Here is a 21,784-nt window from a genome sequence, read left to right as displayed (position 1 = left end):
TGTATTGGGACACAGAGAGGGCAGTATCTCACAATAAAGGAATAAGTGAATGGAATAAAAGATTAGGAGAGAGAGAGACAGAGGCAGAGACAACTTGAACACATACATAAAATCCTTTCTGGAGGCCCTTATCTAATTGCCTCATTTATCTAGTTTCATTTATAAGCTCAGTTTTATTCTGGGACACTCGCAGAGATTGTGTGAGAATGGCTGTAGAATGACCTAACTGGCAACAGGCTTTCTACAAACCTTTTTTTTTTTTTTTTTTTTTTTGTATGCCAATTCTCAGGGCAATTACGGCAGTTGCCCTTTTTATATTAGCATCTTGGGTGGTTAGGCCTGGGGTTTACTCACTCTTTTTAATAGTATAATTTCTTTTGATAAATAAGCAGTTGGGATTTTTGTGTCTTTTTTTTTGAGAATACTTCTTTTCCACTGGGACTTCCTATGTATCCATGTGGGCTTAAAGCAGATGCCTGCTTTCACATGATACAAAAGATGATTTAAAAATGAAGCAGAACACTTTCCATAAGCTATTTCCCCTTTCTCTCTATTCTTCACTTAGATTACTTCTTAGTTTTGAATTTTTGATTGAAAGACTGAAACATTTTATTTTTTTTTAAGAAATCAACTGAAATATTTGCCTCAGTTTTAAAAGTGATTTTGTGGCTGCAGTGCAGTTGATGAGAGGGTTTTTTTTATGCCATTGATTTGAATGAGCTCTGGATTTAATTCTTAACCTTTAATGAAGTTTAATTTTCTGATTCCACTAGTAAACTAAATTGTCTTTATTATGAAGATGAACTGTATGTTATCCCTTCTTTTCACAACTGTGGCATATACTGGCTATTTACATGACTATAGAATATACATTACTGGGGATCTTCAATTTAGGTGGTACAGCCCACATTTTTTTTTTAATTTTTTTTTTAGTCTCTAGGAACGAAGCAGTGAGAAATGAACTATCACATATCTCCCTGGCCAGTTGTTGAGAGTATTATGAACTAAAGTGGGGTATATTTTTTTTAATATATTCATTAAAGAAAGTGTTAAAGATGTTATCTCTGTCAGATATTTAAATGTTGCAAAAATACTTGAGTGACTTTCTTGCTTTGCTGATTATGAAGAGTGCAATAAAACTGCACTATCTGACAGATTTAGACAGCTGGCTCATTCATGAGAAGTTCACATTTTTGTCACCCACGTTGAATAAGGGAAGATTAGATGGTAAGGTCAATTTACAAAAATGGTTGTCAGGACATTTTTTAATTGTAAAACTTTTTGTGATGGAATTCAGGAAAAAGACTAAAGGCAGAAAGCAGTGGAGACAAAGAGCTGCTATTAACCTACAGATGCTACTGCAGGGTTCATTTTAAGATTGGTCACACTGCTTAGCCAATGAAGTGTTGGTGTGACTATAAGGGACCACCCTTTTCTGGGGTGAGAGGGCAATTTGGTCTTCATGCTCATTTAATCCTGAGACGTCTTTCAATGGACTGTCAGTTGAATCTACATTGTGCAAAATTATGCATGCACTTTTTAATGCAGACCATTGTTCACTAAGCACTTAACCAAGATCTCTCAACCAATTTCCATTTGGCATGAGGTCACTAGAAACCCAAGCAAACATATATGGAAGGCAAGTGTAATTTTCTGTTCCTCTCAGCAGGAATACTGAATAGAGATAAATACAAGTAACAGTTTTGCTGTACTTAAAGATTTAATATTTATTAAATGAAGGCTGACAACTTTCCATAAAGGAAAATTCATTACATGTCACTACCCTGGAAAGAGAATTTTGCTACTAGAGAGTAATATGGCTAGAATATGCTATAAGTTATTGCCTAAAGTGTTGTAAACTGTTGACGCATGAGTAGCTGCGTGTAAGAACCATTAGCGTGTGCATGCTGTGGCTACTCTACTCTTTTTTTACAGGCAAGTTTTATAAAAGCCAGGTAGTGCAAAGGAAATCTGATAGCTAGAAAACAGTGAACAAAGAAACTGCCAATAACGTCTCAGAGCTCGCCAGCTCTGGGCATAACAGGGCACCGATTCTGAAGATATATCTAATTAGAATATTAATACTTTAGAAAACCTGACTAGAGCATGTACACCATATTTATTGATACATTTACAAAAATTCAATTTTATGTTAGCTCTTCAAGGAACATTTACATTTAAAACCATATTTGGCAATAATTGTTATACGTTTTGTACAAGTGACATCTTACACAGCCAACACGTGCTAATGTGAGCTTTTGTCCAGTGAAGTTCCATTCAGTGTGAAATCTGTAGCAGTCTAATCATGTATAATCTGGCCCGTCCTGTTATAGTGAAAATCACTTTATGAACACTTCTAACATGTGCTGGAATTTTATTAGGACTGGTTGGTGGTTGTTTTTTCATCCGTCGTAAATGAATACAAGTTGACACAAGGATACATTTCTAGATTAGATCCACAACACAATAAAGAGTGTGTTTGCTCTCTCTTTCCCCGTCTTTCCAATTAAGTTGGTGAAAAATGTAACTTTAGTATTATACAGGACATGGCAAAGCTGTCTCATCTAGGTGATGTCTATATTATAAAAATAAAATAAAATAAAATAATATAAATATGTAACATGAACCCAGTGCCCATTGTTAAATAAAATATATGATAAAAAGCAGACCTTCTAGGATGACTGGTTTTGAAATATGCGAGTATAATTTAATTATTAAACACTCGAAACAATCTTGATATTAAGCTGCGATAACCAGATTTTTGCATCTATGCTAGATAAAGAAATGCGTAACATTCTGTAATAGAGTTACATTGATGAAGGTGAAGGTTACAGTCTTACAATGAATTGCCTAGATAGGAATGCATTAAGGAGATCTGAAATATTCTCTCATAACGTAGATCATTTCGCCTTAAAAACTGTTACAACTGGATTTCATTAAGTCCAGCAGTTTATACAGTGATGGTTCCAAACTGCTCTCTTATTGCTATAATCAGGCAGTTGCAGACACAAGGTTTCTGGGATGTCAGTGAATCCAAAATGACGTCAGGAAAGTCCTTTGACGAAATTGTGGTTTGCAGTGGAATTGCTTTGTAAACTATTTCTCATGAAGAAATGTACATAAAAAAAATTCCACTACCTGTAAAACCGTATTTGTGATAGTGCCTGCCCGTGTATGCGTGCATGTATTGGGTATCTGTACATCAGTGGGGATGTACAGGAATATTTACACACATACAACAAATTTATTGGCACATTTCTGGATACTATATTTAAATTAATAAAGTAAATCAAATCACCGTTCTTTGTTGCGGGATAACCAACCGTCTTTTAAAAATGACAGGATTCAAAACAAATGCCCGTTGAAAGTGTAGTTTCCAAATAGTCCCAGAAACTATACAATATAGCTGGTTAGGTCCAGCAAATAGGATGTCATGTCTAGGATCTGATCAAGAATACCTGCCCTTGTCACTCTTCGGATGTTTCTATCCACTTGTTCACACTGGGGGCCGAGATAGCCTTTTTTACATAAGCATTTATTGGGCCTTACACAGACACCTCCATGTCGACACGCCGGGTCACACTTTGCTGTGGGTAAAAAAAGAGCAGTTTTCTAATTTCTTTCAAGTATCACAAAGCAAAAAGATACAATATGTATTCATTAAGAACTACTTCTCTGAACTTATAATGGTAAAGCACATAAATTAAAAACAAAATAGAAAGGATGAAATATTGGATGTTTCAAAACTGTATTTTTTAAAGTTGTAGAATAGTAGGGAGAGGAAGTATTTTTTTTATGTCTGTTAGAGTATCTCCCAGGACAGACTGTGAAAATCAAATAGCAAATTTTTGAAAATATATGATTCCCGTATTTGGGTGGGATTTTAGAGTGCATTGGCGACTCAACTCAAAAGATTTTAGGCTTCAAATATCATATGACTTAAAAGAAGACATGCAAAATTGCTAGAAGTTTAGATAGTGGTGGCCTACGTCATCTCATTTCTTATGATGGCAAGCCAAAAAATTACTGAAGTTGTAGAGACATATCAGCACCTGACCACATCCAAACTGGCAAGAACTATATCATAGATAAACTTCTTACTCTGTACATGCAGAGTTCTGTACTATGCAATTGAGGCACAAAATGGTGCCTGTTTGGCTCCTGAATAACTTAATCTTGGAATAAAACTGAATTACCATTAAAAAAAAGAACAAGAATATATTTTACACGGCTTTTATCAGTTAAGCTTGGAAGATTCACCCTATCTCTTTAGTCGATATTTGACAATTTACCAGTAGAGTTCTAGGTCAATCATCTTGCCCAAGGTTTTCAGATTTAAATGCTATATCAAGTTGTAGTCAATGTTAGCAAAAACAGTATTCATAACTTCCAGTTTTTAAAGTGGTCTCTTCTATGGCACAGTCACTGCACTGTGATACAGGAAAGCTACAATATCTATTTACAAAGATTTAAAATACACTATACAAATCAAGTTTCATTATTCATGAATTTCTTAATTACCTTAGATGGAAACTGATGCCTTGTAACTATTTTTTCTTACTTATATTATGTTTATAGCTTGAGATTCAAGCTAGAACACCTCTGCTAAGTGCTGTGTGGGATACAATGATGAAAACTCCTTAGTCTACATGTTTTTTTGCAGCTTTCTTGTGCAAACCTGTATCTAACAAACTATCTATCAAAGAACAATAAGTTTTTAAACAAAACAGATTATTCAAGACACATTTATGGTCACACTGGAGATGTTTTTTGCTTTGAATTCCACTTGGATAAGGGCTGTAGAATGGAACTCATTCTCCAAATCTAGGCAATATCTGACTGACAAGTGGGAACAACCGAAGCTGGGCTATCTGGCTGGATTGCCAGATAGCATTTCTCCAGCCTGCTTTTCTTGCACAGCTGTGTGATTCTCGGCTTATGCATCTTGTCAGTAGGATATATAGTGAGCGATTTCATCCATTGCATTTCAACCCAAACTACGTCACTCCTGCTCATCAGTAAGAACTGCAAGGCTGCTGGAATTTACACTCCAGTCTGTAAGGGCTGCATGTCAACCTCAGCAGGGCCCTCCTGAGTGCCTTTCCAACCTGAAGTATCCTGGGGTCCATTGCCAGATCCTTGCTTTGTCTTACTCTACAATTCTTTTCCTCTTTTGTTATACCTCTGCATATTGACATCTGGTCAAACTCTGAGCAAATATGAGTCAGAAGACTGTGCTAATACACTAATAGCAGCTTCTGGTTCTCAGGCTTGCTCTGGGTGATCTGTTAGGCCAGAGTTACGTGGCTCAGCCACAGTAAGCACAGTCTCTGTGAGACACTGATAGCACAACTGTGGCACTCAAGGTCACTTGTTCGTTCCTCTCTCCCCTTTGGTGGCATACATCACATTTGCCATCCATCAGGTTTGATCACTGCCACTTTTTCAAGTGACTCTTCAAAGACAGCTACAGCAACAAGATGAGACTTAATGAAAGCACCACAGTTATTTATGTTGGATCACAATTACTTTCCAATTATTAGCTGCTTTGTGACAAGTTGTGCACAGAATTCTCTAGAATTCTCATTTTAGTCTTTAGGATCAAAACTAAGAATGTACCAAAACTAAGTTAGTTGTATTAATTCACTATGTGCAAAATATGCAATAGTGGCCTGCAGGCCTGATTTTAGTATCTTTCCTGACCAGGTACTCCTATTTGACACAGATAGTATAAGATTGCAGGCAGGAGCTCCATGTCCAACAGTGGAGCAATCAATATTATTGATTGCACTTCCTTTTATTTTACAGAATTGGTATAAAAATAAGAATGCCGCTGTCTGTCATACTTCTGCTCTTATCTGCATTCTGAAGCGGTTCCCATTGCATGAGACATTTTGATTTTAACTGTTGGACTCACCTAAAGACTTATTCTGCTCCTACACCTCATGAGATCAGTATCTCTTTTATGATGTCTGAGGACTAACTGTCAATGAAAATTTCTCCTAGCAAATTATTAAAAGCAAATTATGCCATGTCATTGCTTTATTCACTTGTTGCTATGAATCTATATACAAACCAGCTCTGCAGAACTCTCCTTCCCAGCCTTGATTACAGCAGCATTTTCCTGTGGGAGTGCAGTGCCCATTCCGACAGTGCCTTGAGCATTCAGATGTCAGTGTCTGTGCAGACTGAGCTGTTCTTTTGCATTCTTCAGGGACTAAAGGCCTGTATAAAAATATACGAACCAAGCATATAGTTAAAAGTCAGGGTCAAGGAGAAAAACTGCTTTTGCACATGAAATTGAAAGTTGTAATTTTCACTCAGTATTATTATAGTTGTTTTAAGTGGCTTCTATTGGAACGTGTACAGCTTTCCACAGAAAGTATATTGATACAAAAGAAAAATCCAAATCTCATTTAATGCTCTTAGTTGGAAACGTGCATACTTTATCATGAAGGACATTCATTTCCTTGTGTTTAGAAAGATACTGGCAATGAACATAGAATACAAACTTTACTTTTTTATTGAAGGCCTGATTCTCATGCTATTATCAGCAGTGTAAATCGGTGTTCTTAGAGGACTTTTTTTTCTTTTTTTTTTTTCTTTTCTCCAGGACACCAGTAAAATAAAGATGGTATGTTACATTGCAGAAAAATACGGTGTTACGTGCTATTCCTTCATATAACTGCCTTCAGAGGTCTTTTACAAGATTAAATAATAGTCCTTGAAACTTCCTGAAGCGTGAGCATGGTAAAAAGAGCATCCCGAAGATCTAATCATGGGCAGCATGTATCTCTATATATTCAGTTGGGAACTGAATTGCCTCTCAGCAGATTTCTTACGGTACTCAAGGTGTTGACTTCAGGCAGGCAGGCCCACAGTAAATGTTTGTAATAAACATGAAAAGCTCTCTTGCTTCCAGGGAACACTTTCACTAAGGGTAACAGCACTGGCACAGGTTGCCCAGAGAAGTTGTGGGAACAGCTTCCACTTTGGAGCTGTTCAAAACCCACCTGGACAACCTGCTGTAGGTGTTCCTGATTGGGCAAGGTGTTGGGCCAGATGACCTATAAAATATTTTTTGTCCTATGAGATATTTTGGATGTCCAGTAGCTTTTTTATTTACAAAAGCACAGCATTATATTCCTTAAAAATGCAGTAGCTGTAGCACTTTAACTTAAGTCTGTCTTAACTGTTGATAGAATTACAAAGCCTTTTTTACATGGTTTTTGAATTGAGCTGCTTGTCATCATGCTGATCACTTATTTTGTTTGTGATTTGAATTCAGCAGCTAGAGACTGATAGGATCACCACAAAGCTACAGGTTCCAGGGACAGGTATCATGATTTGTCTGCAGTGTGGGTTTGATTGCACAGCAATAAATTAATAAAAGAATGTCAGGATCTCCCAAGAGTTCTAAACAAGTAACTGAATGGAATTGTAATGGCAAATTAAGTTAATTACTGACAAATACAAAATGACTCATTGTCAAAGAAATAGTTTGAACTACTGCCATGCATTCCTAAACTTGAAATTTTTAGGAAGAAGATTCTACCAGATTTATGGAGAGCTCAGTGAAACCTTGGCTAAGTGTCCAGCTAGAATTCAAAGAAAACAAAACAAAATTGTACAAGATAGTAAGAACAGAATAGAAGAGTACTAACATAAGTATTAAACCCCCAGCTATATGCAAGTAGCTGGAATAGCAACTTGTGTACTGGCTACCCTATCAAATATTAAAATTCTAGACTGAAACCCCTCTGTGAGCAAAGTGAAAGATCTTGATAGTCTTTGGAGTACGAGAAAGAAAGGGTGGAGAACAATGTGGAAATTAGTATGTGGAAAACAATGGTGGAAAAAAAAAAAAAAAAACAGGAGGAAAATTGGGGATTCTTGTTTACTTCCCATTTCAATGTCAGAACTATTGAGGAAAAAAATTAAGCTCAAGAAAATAAAATGAACTAGTTGAACCCACGGCTTCTAAGGTATCAACGAAGCCCATGTTCTAGCAGCATTTTAAAAAGATATTTCTAAGCACAATGGGACCATTCAAGTATTATTAGATAGGGTAAAAATTTGTAAGAAAAATAAGCACATATACCTAATGTCACAGGATTCCCTTATTAGCTGACTAGACTTATATTTTTACCCTATTTTGGCATGCAGCTTTTTAATGGTACATTACAGAGTTTCTTGCATTCTTCTTTGAAACAGAATAATAGAGTACAGGATCACTGGTTTGTTTCACCCTAGCACTTTCTCTGCTCAGGCTTAATTGCTAAGATGATTATTTAAACATCCATTCAGAACTGGTTGCCCAATGACATTAAGGACAGAAAGAATGTGTAGCTGCATCTTTCAGTGTAGCACCAAGTTCTGATTTCAAAAGCACTTTTGAGAATCAGATTCAAGCTCCCGTATTATTTAAGGTCTTTGAAGTATGCTTTGACACCTTTCGTGCAGCACATTTGAAACCCTTTTTTGTGTTCATGTATTTCCACAGCTGTCTTTTAAATAAAATGCTTTTTTTTTTTTTTTTTTGGACCTGTAAGGAATTTCACTTCTATAGTAATGAGTGCATTACATATGATCTGGTTAGGTAAGTTCCTACACTTAAAAATTATATGTGAGTTTCACAGACAGCACTGTTTTGGAAAGAGCTGTACAAAATGACAAGATTTTCAGTTGAGACTTACTGAGGTTTAAAGTAAAAAGAATCTGTCTTCTAATTGCTACGTGTGGAAAAGAAAGGTGTAAATTTGTGTTGATTTCTTTACAACCATCTGCATAGCAGGCAACATTTTTTAATTCATCTGTCTCAAAGCCCATTTCTTTCAGGTTGTTTTAAACGGAGTCTTCTCTTTTTCTTGCTCAAATACAAGTACAGTATGGTGTTCAGCAGGAAGAATAACTTCAGGTTCCTGGAGCATCTCTTAGAAAAGAGCTCCAGCGGTATATCTTCAGCAAAAAACGACCTCACAAGTCACAGAGGTATTTTATTTATGAAGACAATGATTTATTTTCTTAATAGATGCAAACTATTTATCTATGATAGTGCTGGAATATTTGGGTTCTTTCTATTCATATTTCATGAGGGAGGCAGAAATCATACTTTTTTTTTTTTTTTTTTTTTTTTTTGTATCCAGCACAGCATGGCTGGCCACTTTTATGATTTAAAGCTTTCTAATGCTCGTGGTGCTTGTGAATATAACCTTGCCTTTTATTCTACCATCAATCAATAACTTGCACTCATCAGCCTTGGATAATATTTATTAAAGGTGGGGTGGAGTAGAAACAAAGATGGAAAAAATTCTGGTTGGCAGAGTGCCTTAGGAGAAGAGTAATACAAATGCAGCTGCAGCAGAATCCTTTTTGTGTGTGAGAAGAATTACTGTTTTTCCTTATTTGTACTATGGGAAAAGCCACACTTCTTTCTCAGGATTTGAATGCCATTCTGGTACAAACACATATCATGAGAAAGTCTCTGCCCCACAATACTTACACTTTGCATTCTTAAGGCTTAAAGGGGTGGAAATTTTCAGGCTCAGTGTAAGTGTTTTGAACTGAATCTCACAAAGATAACATAAATCTCGAAACTGACTGCCGGGACTTGATCTTTCCAGCACTTAGACAGCGTATGATTTTGTTTATACAACTAGTGCTTCACTCTGTCTCTTGACGTGGAAAATGGAGGGGAATAGATGTAGCCACACCATGGGCTGGAGAGAATTTTGTTACTTGTCTCCCTCAATCTATAAAACTCTAAAGGGTACAGCTTGATTACTCTTACAGTAAGCAGTATTTGGTCCGCAGAAAGTCAGCCAAAAATGTAGCTGATAATGACTATTTATATGGTCTGTACAATTCTAGTTATCTTAAAGAGCTGTTCATATATACAGTACAGTACAGTATATCTTGCTTGTTAAAACATGCTTTCATGAAACTGTGTAACAACTCTAAATGTATGGAACATGGAGGAGAAGTTGTACTGGGGGCTGGGGCCCTTGCTGGGTCCCTTCACTGCCATGGTTAGTGAACTGAGAATTCCTGACTGTGCAATACATAAAATTATTCTGACTATGTTACTGCAGCTGGTGTAGGAAAGTAGACTCTACTGTTAGTTTCGAGGCATACAAAAGTCTGACGTGCTCTATTAGATTAGGGTTCATCATATAATTGCTTAGAACTCCATGCTTTCCTTCCTCCAGCTTTTCCCAGCTCCACTAAGCGTGCAGTGATGTGCTTGTTGTATGCACCAGCCTGTAACTCAGACATATGGAATCAATGCAAATGGAGGGTCAAATTCAGCAGTAATACAATGGTACTGAACACAGCATAATTCCTCCATCAGGCCTTTGACACTATATTGAAAATCTCTACTATCCTGCTAAAGCGAAGAAAAAAAAACACAACAGAAAAAGAGACAAAATTCCTGGATGTTCGAATTCGAACAAGAGACGTGGCCATAGAAATCCTGATTGTGGTACAAAATATGTGGAAGAACATTATACTTCAATTAGCTGCACACAAGATACTAGGTATCAGAAAGATGCCTAAGTATATCACCAAAGCTTGTGCGCTAGTTTATTTTTTTTCCTTTATAAGGGAAAATGTCAAGAAAAAATAATTTTACTTCACTGTAATTTACTACTTGTCATAGAATAAATATAGCATCTCTTCAGGTACAGTTTCTAAAATTAAAAAGTATACCTTTAGTCCTGGGAGAGATGCCAAAAGCTCGTTACTTGTCTCCAGATTTACTACATGGGAATAATGTGGAAAAAACTCACAGCTTTTAAGATTTAAACTCAGCAGCATATCAAATTTATTCTTATATGGTATACTTGTTCATGACCTCTAGTCTTAAGAAATTCTGTCATGTTTGAAAACTAGTCCCTAGTGAAGCCTGTATCAATGTTAATAGCTAAGAGGTCAATGCAACTGCTAAACAGTTTGTATTACTGTCAGGGTGGTCATGAAAACAACACCTGCTGCATGAGCACTTGGCAGCTGGGTCAACAGGCACTGTGGGAATTTATCAATTTAGGGGGCCACTTGCATAACACTTTGACTGATGAATTGGGAAAGACTGGCTTACTGGGCTAAAGCTGCTCTATTATGTATGACTTTCTTTAGGATGGCAGAGGCTTCCTGCAGGCTCCAGAAAATAAGCAAAAGATAAACTGAGCTGTTTTTTTTCCTTATAAAGTGATAAAAAGTGAGAACTCCTTAATAGCCAGCGCTAGAAAGACTTAGAAAAATGGAAAAAAATCCCAAACCAAAACAAAAACTTTTACAGTCAGTGAGCTGTGATGTGATTGAAAAAAATCCTTAGGTTTTTCCATCGTGGTTACAAAGGAGTTTTTGTGAAGTACTTCTGTAAAGTGAAACTCTCTAGACTGGTATTCGCAAAAAGCTCTAATTTCTCTTTAGTGTCTCTTATGGGAATAGTAACTGCATGTGGGTAGGTAAATGAGATAAGAATTTTGCATGCTATGGCTAAACTAAACATAATTAGACATTAATTCTGGCTTTCCATTCCCTCAAATGACTTAAGGGATAGTAACTTTCTGAACAGAAAGAAATCACATGGCCCACCTGGGTTGGTGAGAGCATTCAACAACAAAATTGGCTCATTCGACAGTCAGCTTTAAGTAGTAGCTTCACAATATTTCTATAACCCATCAGAACAATGTTGATGCAGATTAGTCTAGTGCTGTATGTTTCTGACTTGCCATTTCTATAGTAATTAAAGTCTTCAAGAAGGCTACACTTTCATAAATGCTGCTCTTACATCTTACCATCTAACTCTCCTGACTCATGCTAAAAAGTAAAATCACAACCATTCTTGTAAAAAGCCTGAACAATGTCAACATGAGATATAGCCTAGATAGAGTCCCTTAATGTTTGAAATCATTCTGTTTGGAAAGACTCTGGTAGTGGATATCCCAACAGTGGTGATGGAAAGGATGATAAATGGAATTACATACTCTGGAGGGGCATGAAAGAGGAGGGAGATGGTTTGAATCAAGTTCAAGTTTCAATCCAGCGGAAAGCAGCTATTCTGGCTGTTGATACAAAACATATTGAAATCCAGATCTATAAGGTGTTAAACATATGGAGAGGAAGAGGAATTCTTACACGTGCAAGGAAACTTACTAAGCTCCGCCTTCTTTTGTAAATATTAGCTGCTAGCTCCAGTGAGCCATGCTGGTCAAAACAGTTATTCTTCGGCTTTGGAGTCGTGGTATAGGCAGTGGCAAAAACTTGTAACTTCATAGGGATTACAGCGGTGCATGAGTGTCCTTCTAGCTTCTCTGGTTTTAGTCTCATCTTTTAAACAGAAATCTCTTGCATTGTCTGTCACTTTGACTATTCTTCTCTGAATCTTTTTCATTTTATCTAGAATTTGCTTAGAAGTGAACATGATCATAGTGTAAGTATTCTAACAGAAGACTTAAAAAGCCAAACTGTCACTGTTCTGCCAACTTCCCAACTTCCAAAGTTTATTTTCTTTCTATCTTTCCTTTTTTTTCCCCCCTATGGTTTTCATATAACAGCTGGTAATAAGTTTGTATCAGCTATAATTTAAACATTATCAACAGATATTTTTTATTTAAATATGCATTTTTAGTACTGCCTACATTTAATTTTCTACTCTCATGCTACATTTTCTTTCCTAATAGGTTTGTCTCCTATTTTCTCTGTTACTGACTAACAAGAATATTTGGGCTTATATACATGTTCTATATCACTGTTTACCCAATAATTTTCTCTTTTTTTAACATAAATATTTTCTCATTCATTCCTAGCCCTTGAAAGTGTTTTACTTCTCACAACGTAGCATTTTTTGATAGTCATCAACTAATAGCTATATTTTTCAGAGGCATAGTTTTAACTTAGGAAATTTTAGTCTGTTGGTTTAACCAATTTACCTAATATTAAATGTTTGTAATCTTTAAGGTTTCCCTCATCTCCTGCAATCTGAGAGCTAAATATGGTATTACCTATGTTCTCCACTGTATTCAGTTGTGGTATTAGGTAATATATGTGTCATACGCCTGGTCTTTAATTTGTTTTTAATTTTTCTTTTTTTGACTTATCACGGCATTGCCTGATAGTTCCCACACACCAATGTGTCATTATAGCAACCTTGCTTTGAAGAGAAGGATTATTTAATTCTGGGCTTTTCACGGGAGGATATTTAGTTACTGATGTAAAGTATTTGGAGACCTGTTGGAGGGGTGAGGAACTAAAAAGAGGTTTCCCGTGGTACCTTGTATTCTGTTTCAAACTGCCTTGATGGAGGGATTCAGAACCTCTGCGTTGATCCTATTAATAATCAATTTTCATATACCACCTCAGTTTAACACCTAATGTTTATCACATCTGAAGGATTGTTTTAGGAAAGGACCTTCCTATTGCTAATTATTGAAGCTTCATGCAAAAGGTTCTCTGGATTACTCTCATTCTCTGATCTTCTAATGTTTTAAACATGCTATCTCTTTTGAAAATTTTCTACTGCTAGCAATATCAAAATAATAGGTTTCTTAAGCTCTGTTTGAGATGAAGAAATCAGGCTCACAGTTATGTTTGAGAACAAGTTTGCTTACGCAGTGGTTTCCTACAAAGATCAAAAGAAACAAAATCCTGCACCTCTATATAACATTTATTATTTAGAATAAAAGAGTAATTACGTACTCTTATAGCAGCTTATAAGCACTAGCAGAAGATTGTTTTTTGCATGAAGTTTTAAATTTCCAGCAAGGGGTCACCACAAGGAATGATAATTGTATTCTGCACTGTCCCATGCATGGAAGGCTCACTCTGCAAATAGATTAGTCTGCCAGGGCCACCCCTCACTGGACTTTGTTATGTTAGTAATGAATTTCTACGATGTGACAAATCAATACCTTGATGACTGTATACCTGATGCGCATAGCCAACTTGTAGCATCTTCACTTTATGTTTTAGAAAGTTCACTGTGCTAGGGTTTGCACTTTTTTTTTGATGTAGTTGTATGGTATGTAACATGAGGAAGGCATTAAACAGCAAAGCAAAATAACAGTATGCAAAAGGTATTAGCATGTGATTAACAATTACTATTTTGCTAATAAAGCGTTACATGAACATTTGTCAAAGCCATGGAATTTTTAAATTGTTTATAAGTGTAACGTGAAATCAGCATGAAATGGTAAGTAGAGCTGCTATGCTCTTTTGTGGAAGTAATTAGTCATCTTGCACTTAAAAATCATCAATAGTATGAGATTAAAAAACAGCGAAACTCAAAACTTTGGCTGAATGAAAATTGTCCCATGTTTCTAGAAAGTGTTACCAAAAACTATATCCCTTTGCCACAGTCTGTTTAATTTCAAAGGTATGCCAATTTACAAAAGTATTTTATAGTTTTCTGGTTACTTTCACCAGTAACCAAACACAGTCTTGACCCTTTTCCATACATGAAAACAGCCAACCGTGAGTGCAGCAATGGGAGGTCTGGCCTTTCAGGTATGTCAGCTGAAGACCACCCTACTGGAAGAGGTAACAAGAACAAAAAGCCGAGGTCAAACAAGGCAGCCCCATGTAATTAGATACTAATAGTGGATTTAGGGTGTAAAATTCACTTAAAACCATATACCAACAGACTAAACAATCCCAATAAGAATGGCAAGTTTTGTTCTAAAACAATGTTTTTAATACCAGAAAGCATAAATAAAACATACATAATAACCTTGACTGACAGACTGCACTAACCTGCGGTAACATCTGCTTCCAAACTAGTTGCCATAGGTTTGGGTAGCAGAATCAAAAAACTCTGAAACTCTACTGTAATTTACAGAACAGTGTGCACCCAGTTTCATGGGTTTATTATTGATTTCACATGTTGTTCCATAAGAATTTTTAGAATTTAAATTCTGACAAGAAAACAAATTCCTCTCTTAAACAGTCAACAGCAAAATCAGTAATGATGTCCGTATGTGATGTTAAAGGATAAACATGCTGAAGTAGGTACTGAACTAATAGACATACTAATCTAGGTTGTTCTCATGGGAATGATGAGGTCAAATTAATTATTTTAACAGAATTTATTTCTGTTGGCTCTTTAATTTTGTGTTAATTTTTGATGCTTTTGCAGGATGCATGTGGTAGCTTTATACGCCGTGAACTTGGTCTGATGGAGCAGAATGATCCATCATGAAGAAAGTGGTATTTCACCAGCCAAAGTAAGTGTCTGCTAGTCACTTTCTCTTATTACTGCTGGGCACACTGGACTGCGTATGGGACTGGCTTTGTGCAGTCTTTCCATGTCCCCTGGTATTTCCATGGCTGTAGCTGCTCTGCAAAGATCTTGAAGGTGATCAGACCTCAAGAAATTCTGGTTTGGTAATTTTCATTTATTCTCATTTTACAGCTGGTAAATTAGTTTAAATAACTGTACTGATCATATTAATTCAGCATCTTATAAATCATTTGGGTGTGATTCATAAGCTGTGGTTTAAGAAAAGTTAATGAAGAACACGAGAACATTAAGAAATAAGTAGATTTAAGAAATGTTAATGACTTGAGTGTATTTTTGGCACACAGTCCAAGGACAGAAGTTTTCCTTCCTTAGATTCTCTCTTTGTGCTCCAAACCTCCCTAAGGAGAGACAGGTGAGTGCTGGAATGTGGAAGGATCTTGAAACCTAGTAAGCAATAACAATGCACACCTGCTGACGATTCAGTCCTCTGTGTACTTCTCAGTTGGTGGTGTCTCCTATACAACACCAGAGATGTTTGGGAAAGAATGAATTTGTCCCTCAGATAAGTTTACTTATGGCAAAACTGAAATTGTGAGGAAGTGAGACTGGAACTGACCAGGTAGTAGCCAAAGAAATTACTGACCTAAAGCTAGTACCGTCAAATTATTTCTGTAGTAGCTTTTCAGTATGCAGAGTAGATATTGTCAGCCAGCACTAACCTTTTTAGCCAGCTCCCTTTGTGAACTGTCACACTGCAGTGGCAGCTAAGGCAGCAGCAGCACTAGGGGGAATTCCAGCATTCTGCCTTCCATAGACCCTGTATAACCTCTGTGGTACCTACAAGGCATTCGGTTTCAGAACTACCAGAAGCATCTTTTACCCTTACCGGTCCATATAGTTGCACTTTAAATGTGTCTAAACTTCTAAGAAAATATACAAAGAATGTGAATCTAAGAGGGAAAGTGGGCAGCATTTATCATAACGTTGAAGAGTAAAAATTAGTGGTGGCTACACTTCTACTGTTCAGAAAGTCACTTTCTATGAGACAGTGACTACTTTTAGTGAATCTATTTAGTTTGCTGCTGATGGTACATTGGCTTTTAGGAAACCCCTGCACTAAGAATTTTCCTTCTTATTTAATGTAAGTATTGCACAATACAGCTACATGAAAGAACTACACTTACCTTTTGGGTTTTAACCTGTTGAAAGGAAGATTGATCTTAGGGAGTAGTGCAATGCTCACCTTTTCGGGTCAATGATCTTGTAGAGCTTTCCATTGTGAGACTGCGTCATACTTTTACTGCTTGATAATATGTAAATCTCACCTGTTAAAGAAAACCACACAATGAAATTGTTCCTCTTTCCTAAGATGTCAAACGTTTTTGTGATCTAGATGTGTTTGCAAGATGAGGTTAAAAAACACTTGGGAGACAACTCACCTTACTGAAATATACAACAGAATCATTGCTACCTGAAAATTTAAATAAGCACTTTTCCCAAATTGATGCTAAAATGCAAAATATACTTTATCATTAATGTTTTCTATTTCATATTGTTCATATATATTTCATATTGTTCATACATATTCATAAAATATATAATTGGGGAATTATAAAGAGGGATCCATCTGTAACATGGGGAATTAAAACAGGCATATGAGTTGTGTCATAGTGAGTGACATGGTTCAAAGAATGTGAGAGAAAATAAGGACCTTTGACCCTTCCAACAACCCTTTCTCTTCTCAATTCTTCTTACACAGCTGGTAAGGTGTAGCTGAAACAGCAGCGAAGAAAGCTTTGGCAAAGGAGAGCTAGCCTTCAGATTTCTTCTTTTGAAACATTTACTATGATTTTTAATAGCTTAGCAGGCAATACTGATAAGACTTATAATTTAATAACATAGTTTTTTCTATTTACCTAATTCGTCTTCGCCAAATCCCAAGACAGGGCCTGAAAAGAAACCTCTACATGAACCGCTGTTGCCAAGACAGAGGGGTTTCTCTTGCCACTGTTTAGTTGCAGGATTCTGTTGCAGTGTTAAAAAATTTCTATATTCAAAAATACATAAAAGAAATTGTTATATTACATTTTAAATATAGATTTTTCACTGTCCATATAAATAAGTACACATTTACAGGAAAAAGCTCCATAGATGCATATATGCAGTTCATCACATCTTATTTCCTGCCTGTTATTTTTCAGATGTTTAAAAAGCATAGCATTTCCCTTCCTTTCATTTAAACATTGCAAAATTGGGTTCAAGCCATACTATAGATAATCATTTGTGAATACTGAGCTATTTGGCATGGGAAAACTATACCCATTTATTTAAAAATAATTCTTTTGCTCCATCAATGATGTTTCCATAAAACCCCAGAAGTTCTCCTTATCTCATCATTTAGACCTGTTTGGCAAACAATTCCATGATTAACATTTATTCCCATTATAATGTAAATGATATATGTAAGTGTTTGTAGAACTAAAATCTTTAGAAAGCTGTGATGTTAGTGTCTTTGTCTGTACTTTATTCCAAGGATTAGACATGTTATGTATGCTGCCATTCATTAGAATGTCATGCTGTTTGATTTCCAAATCTTGAATTTAATCTGTATCGTCACATTGCTACATGGGCAAAGTGACACAATTTAAAATGATTGTTGCTGTTCTTTTATACAAGAAGCTCATAACTAAATACACCTTATGTTCACTTTTGTTTAAGGCTGAGATTATAAGAAACCTACCCATTGCGGTCTCCAAATACATAACTTCCGTAGAGTCTTTCAGACTGGCAACCTCGATAGACAAATCCACCAACCAAGGCTCCACTGCTGAATGGTTTGAATTCTAAAAGTGAAGGCTCACTTTCTAAAAAGGAACTACCATAGCATTAGATCATATGCAGTTTCATATTTTGATTCATATTTATGAAAAGTATTATTACTTCAAGAAATAGGTTAATTCTCTTTAAATGTACTTTAAAATTCAAGATGTGTAGCTGGAAAGAAAGCATTAGGAAAATCAGAACATTGCAACAAAAGCTGTGTGTGAAACAATGAGTTAGGGATTTAGATAGGAGACACTATAATTACCTTCTTCCATGCACAAGCCAAGAGAATAAAACTGTATCAGGATTAGGTCAGACTTCCATTGAAGTTAATGTGATTACAGCTATTAACTTTTTTGTGTCAATACAGTCTACAGAATAGATCTCTTGAATGTCAGGAATATAATTAAACCCCCTTCACTGAAAAGGGTGCTCAGATTTTTTACCAGTACCTAAGAGCATGAATTCCTGTGATTTTCAGCAGAACTTATTTTCAAAGCTATTCAATGGTTTGAGAAAGTCTTTCAAAATCACAGTTTTAAATACAGTTTGTCTCTTACTTCCCATAAAACATTAGTATTGCTGGATGTATCTACTTATGGTAATTTTTCCTGCTGCTATTATAATTTCAGTTCCTACACTTTTTTTTTTTTTTTCAGAACTGCAGAGTTTAGTCACATCAAATCATGTCTTTGAGGAAGTTTCAATGCAAATGTTCCTATGCATGCAATCAAATATTGCTTAGGGTAAAAGCAGGCTCAAATTGAAATCCTAACTTCATAACTTTAAATTAAAGCCACAGCCAACAGACTTTTTTGTTTCATAGGAACTTTATTTTTAGTTGGAGTACTGTCTGCAGGTCTTTGATAAATGAATTTCCTAGATTATTCTACATGAGAAAGAGCTGAAATTTTAAATGTGGGAGAAAAGGATGATGAGCTCTTTTTATTTAAGCAGTCAACCCACAGCCTAGTATTAATATTGGCAAGCTGTTCTGGATAGACACAATATTGCTTAGTTTACTCTACAATAAAGATGCAGTCAAAATTCCATTGGAGCAGTGGTTTACCAAATATTATTCTTTGGTTTGGCTTTTATAAAATGCACACAGAAAATACATGCAATAACTAAAGTAGAACAATTGCATTACACGTTGAGACTGTGCTACTAGCCAGTGCAACTGCTTTGCTTTTAAGTACAGTACAGGTGGAAGAACTGGAGATGTGAATAAAACCTGAAAACATTATGTTCCAGGAAATATGTCAGTCCTCGATCCCTTTAAACACCTTTGAAACTTACCACCTTTTACCACCATGTATTTAGAAGCTGGGAAATGGTCAACCAAGGCAGGGGATAGCTCAGAGTAACTACCATCTGGCTTCCCTGAACAAGCAAGTGATTTTAGTAGGTATCAGAGTTAAACATTAAATTAAAATTGTGAGTGGCAATCATACTGATTCAGAGAGCACATAAAACATTCCAAAATTTTAAGTTCCTAATTGAGTATGTTTATTCTATTGCAATCTAAACTAGTCTTTTATTATGAAGTAGTAGCATAGTGCATTTCTCTAAGTTGTTCATTTTTAGTAACATTTAAACAGAGCTCAGTCATTTCCCTGTTTGGTTTTGTTCTGTTGTTGTCTATCTCATTTTTTCCATTATAGGAGGCACATTACATGAGATTTCCATTCTGTACCTTAAAAGGTTATTTGTGAATGACTAAGAATACATTTTCATCACTTCCTGATATTCCAAAATCTTTTCTTTATGAGCCATCATTTGCAATTACAGTAAGATCTTAGAGAGACTAGCAACTAGCATATTTCTTGAATCTTATTTACATGATATTCTGCAAAAACAAGAACAAAGTTCAGTCATTTAAATTTTGTTTCATCTTTCATCTTTTATCTGCTTGTACTGTACTTTCATATATTCTGTCTTACGTAGGTTACCTATCCTGACTATGCAGTAAGTTAGTTCTCATGGCTTTACAGTCCTTTATTGTTTTCTGTTTTCTATTTATTATTCCATAGTCAGAGAAGCCTACTATTCCCAGTAGCTTTACCCTGGATGGAACTTACCATAGTCTTTACCCTTTATTATCTGTAAGATTCTTGCTGAAGATCTGTTCTTTCCATTTGAATCTGAGCAAAGTATTGTTAAATTGATGTTTACATCTGTTGGATGGCGATCCACAGCACAGCTGTAAGACAAGACAATAGAAGAAAATTCATGAGATACATGGATTCAGTAGAACGGCTTCAATAGTGTGAAGTGTCACATTTTGAGGGATTACTGTTTCATTGTGGCTTATATGCATTTGAGGGACCTGCTTCATAATGAGCCAAAATATCTGAGAGATGCATCAGATTTGAATATAAGAGAGAATATCTTTCCCATCCCTGCACAATTTTTATATAACATGGACTAAAACTATACTTTTACCTAGTGCTGGAATCTGCTCTGCTCAACAATGCTGGAAATAAGCAATACTTTAACCAAACTAAATGAGTTGACTTACATGGTGTAGAAATTTTTGATTTTTAAGAAGTCTGATGGTCAACTCTTGTCTGAACAGCTTCTGAATTTCTGATTTTTTTAAACCATGACTTTAAATGTCACTTCAGTACTACCACCCACCTAATTTGCTGAATTATGTGTTGTTTAGTTAAAGTGTTGCTCTCCTCCTTGTTATTGTTTAGATTTCACCAGATGTTCTCATTTGTTTTCTATGTGCCTTTTTTTCTCAATCAAGATTCTACTGTTCTAATTTCTCAGATTCCCATCCCAGCTGTGTTTTACCAGCTCTCTGCTTTAAGTTCTCGTGTTTCATAAAGAAAAAAATATAGAGGGAAAAAAAAAAAAAGCCAGTACGTTGTTTCTTCCATTTCTGTCTTGACTTGCAATAGCTGTGCATTCTCTTCTCCTTCCTTCCCCTTTTCCAATACACATTTGTTTCTAACTGTGACATATATGTGAAGATGGAGGAGTGGCTGTTAAAAAGGTTCATGAGTGCCTTTATCATGAAAATTTTGTTACCAGACTAGGTAAACTACTTCTGGCTGAAAACGGTACCTGCTCCAGAGTAATTCAATTTAACTGTAATTTACTTACCGGCCTGGATTGTGGAGTCCATGTGCAAAGATTTCTGGAGGTTGGTTTGTGCTATTAAAATGTGGGTTGCTCCGTGGTATGGAATAAGGGACACTGCACAGGTCAGTATTTACGTCAAGGCGTAATACAGAACCTGTAAAATCACTGAGAAAGTTGGAGGATAAAATAATTGTCTTTTGAAAGTATTTTCCTAGTATATTTAACCCATATAATACTACAGTGAACCAGCAAAAGAAACCATGTACTTTACTTAATATTCATGTCCAGACTGGTCTTTTATGGTATGTGAGAGTCCTAAGAATTGTAGCAGAACCCATCAAAGATTAATTTTGGCCAACATGTTGCCTCGTTATATCTATACTAGAACTCCTCTGACCATTCTGCTGGGGAGCAACGTGATAACAAGAATAACTTTCTGTATCACAGCATCTGTTTCAGTCACCCCCCTTATTCTATATTAATTTAAAATAATTACTCTCTGGTCTTGGTGTTAAGGATATCCTCACTGTAAGGTTCAGGAGCACCTGCTATTCTGCTGAACCAAAGAAGCCTTTGAGCATAGCAACTACTTTTAGGTCTGTAAAGGCTCAGTATCACGCTTTCTCT

At 35.9% G+C, this 21,784-nt stretch overlaps 1 protein-coding gene across 2 annotated transcripts in view; it reads right to left on the bottom strand.

Annotated features, from left to right (window-relative positions):
* Positions 1–2,100: 2,100 nt before the first annotated feature.
* HHIP (hedgehog interacting protein) overlaps positions 2,101–21,784 on the bottom strand; it is a 72,267-nt gene continuing 52,583 nt past the window's right edge. For both annotated transcript variants that reach the window (XM_068680847.1, XM_068680848.1), the window contains 7 exons: positions 21,179–21,322; positions 20,146–20,267; positions 17,982–18,105; positions 17,158–17,288; positions 16,485–16,566; positions 6,077–6,225; positions 2,101–3,587 (listed from right to left, as the gene is read on the bottom strand). In XM_068680847.1, the coding sequence (XP_068536948.1) occupies positions 3,394–3,587; positions 6,077–6,225; positions 16,485–16,566; positions 17,158–17,288; positions 17,982–18,105; positions 20,146–20,267; positions 21,179–21,322 (946 nt within the window). In that variant the 3' untranslated portion in view covers positions 2,101–3,393. The remainder of the gene's footprint in view (positions 3,588–6,076; positions 6,226–16,484; positions 16,567–17,157; positions 17,289–17,981; positions 18,106–20,145; positions 20,268–21,178; positions 21,323–21,784) is intronic.

The sequence above is a fragment of the Anas acuta genome, chromosome 4 (genome assembly GCF_963932015.1).
Source record: "Anas acuta chromosome 4, bAnaAcu1.1, whole genome shotgun sequence".
Classification (NCBI taxonomy): Eukaryota; Metazoa; Chordata; class Aves; order Anseriformes; family Anatidae; genus Anas; species Anas acuta.
This window is presented reverse-complemented; position numbering and strand designations above follow the sequence as displayed.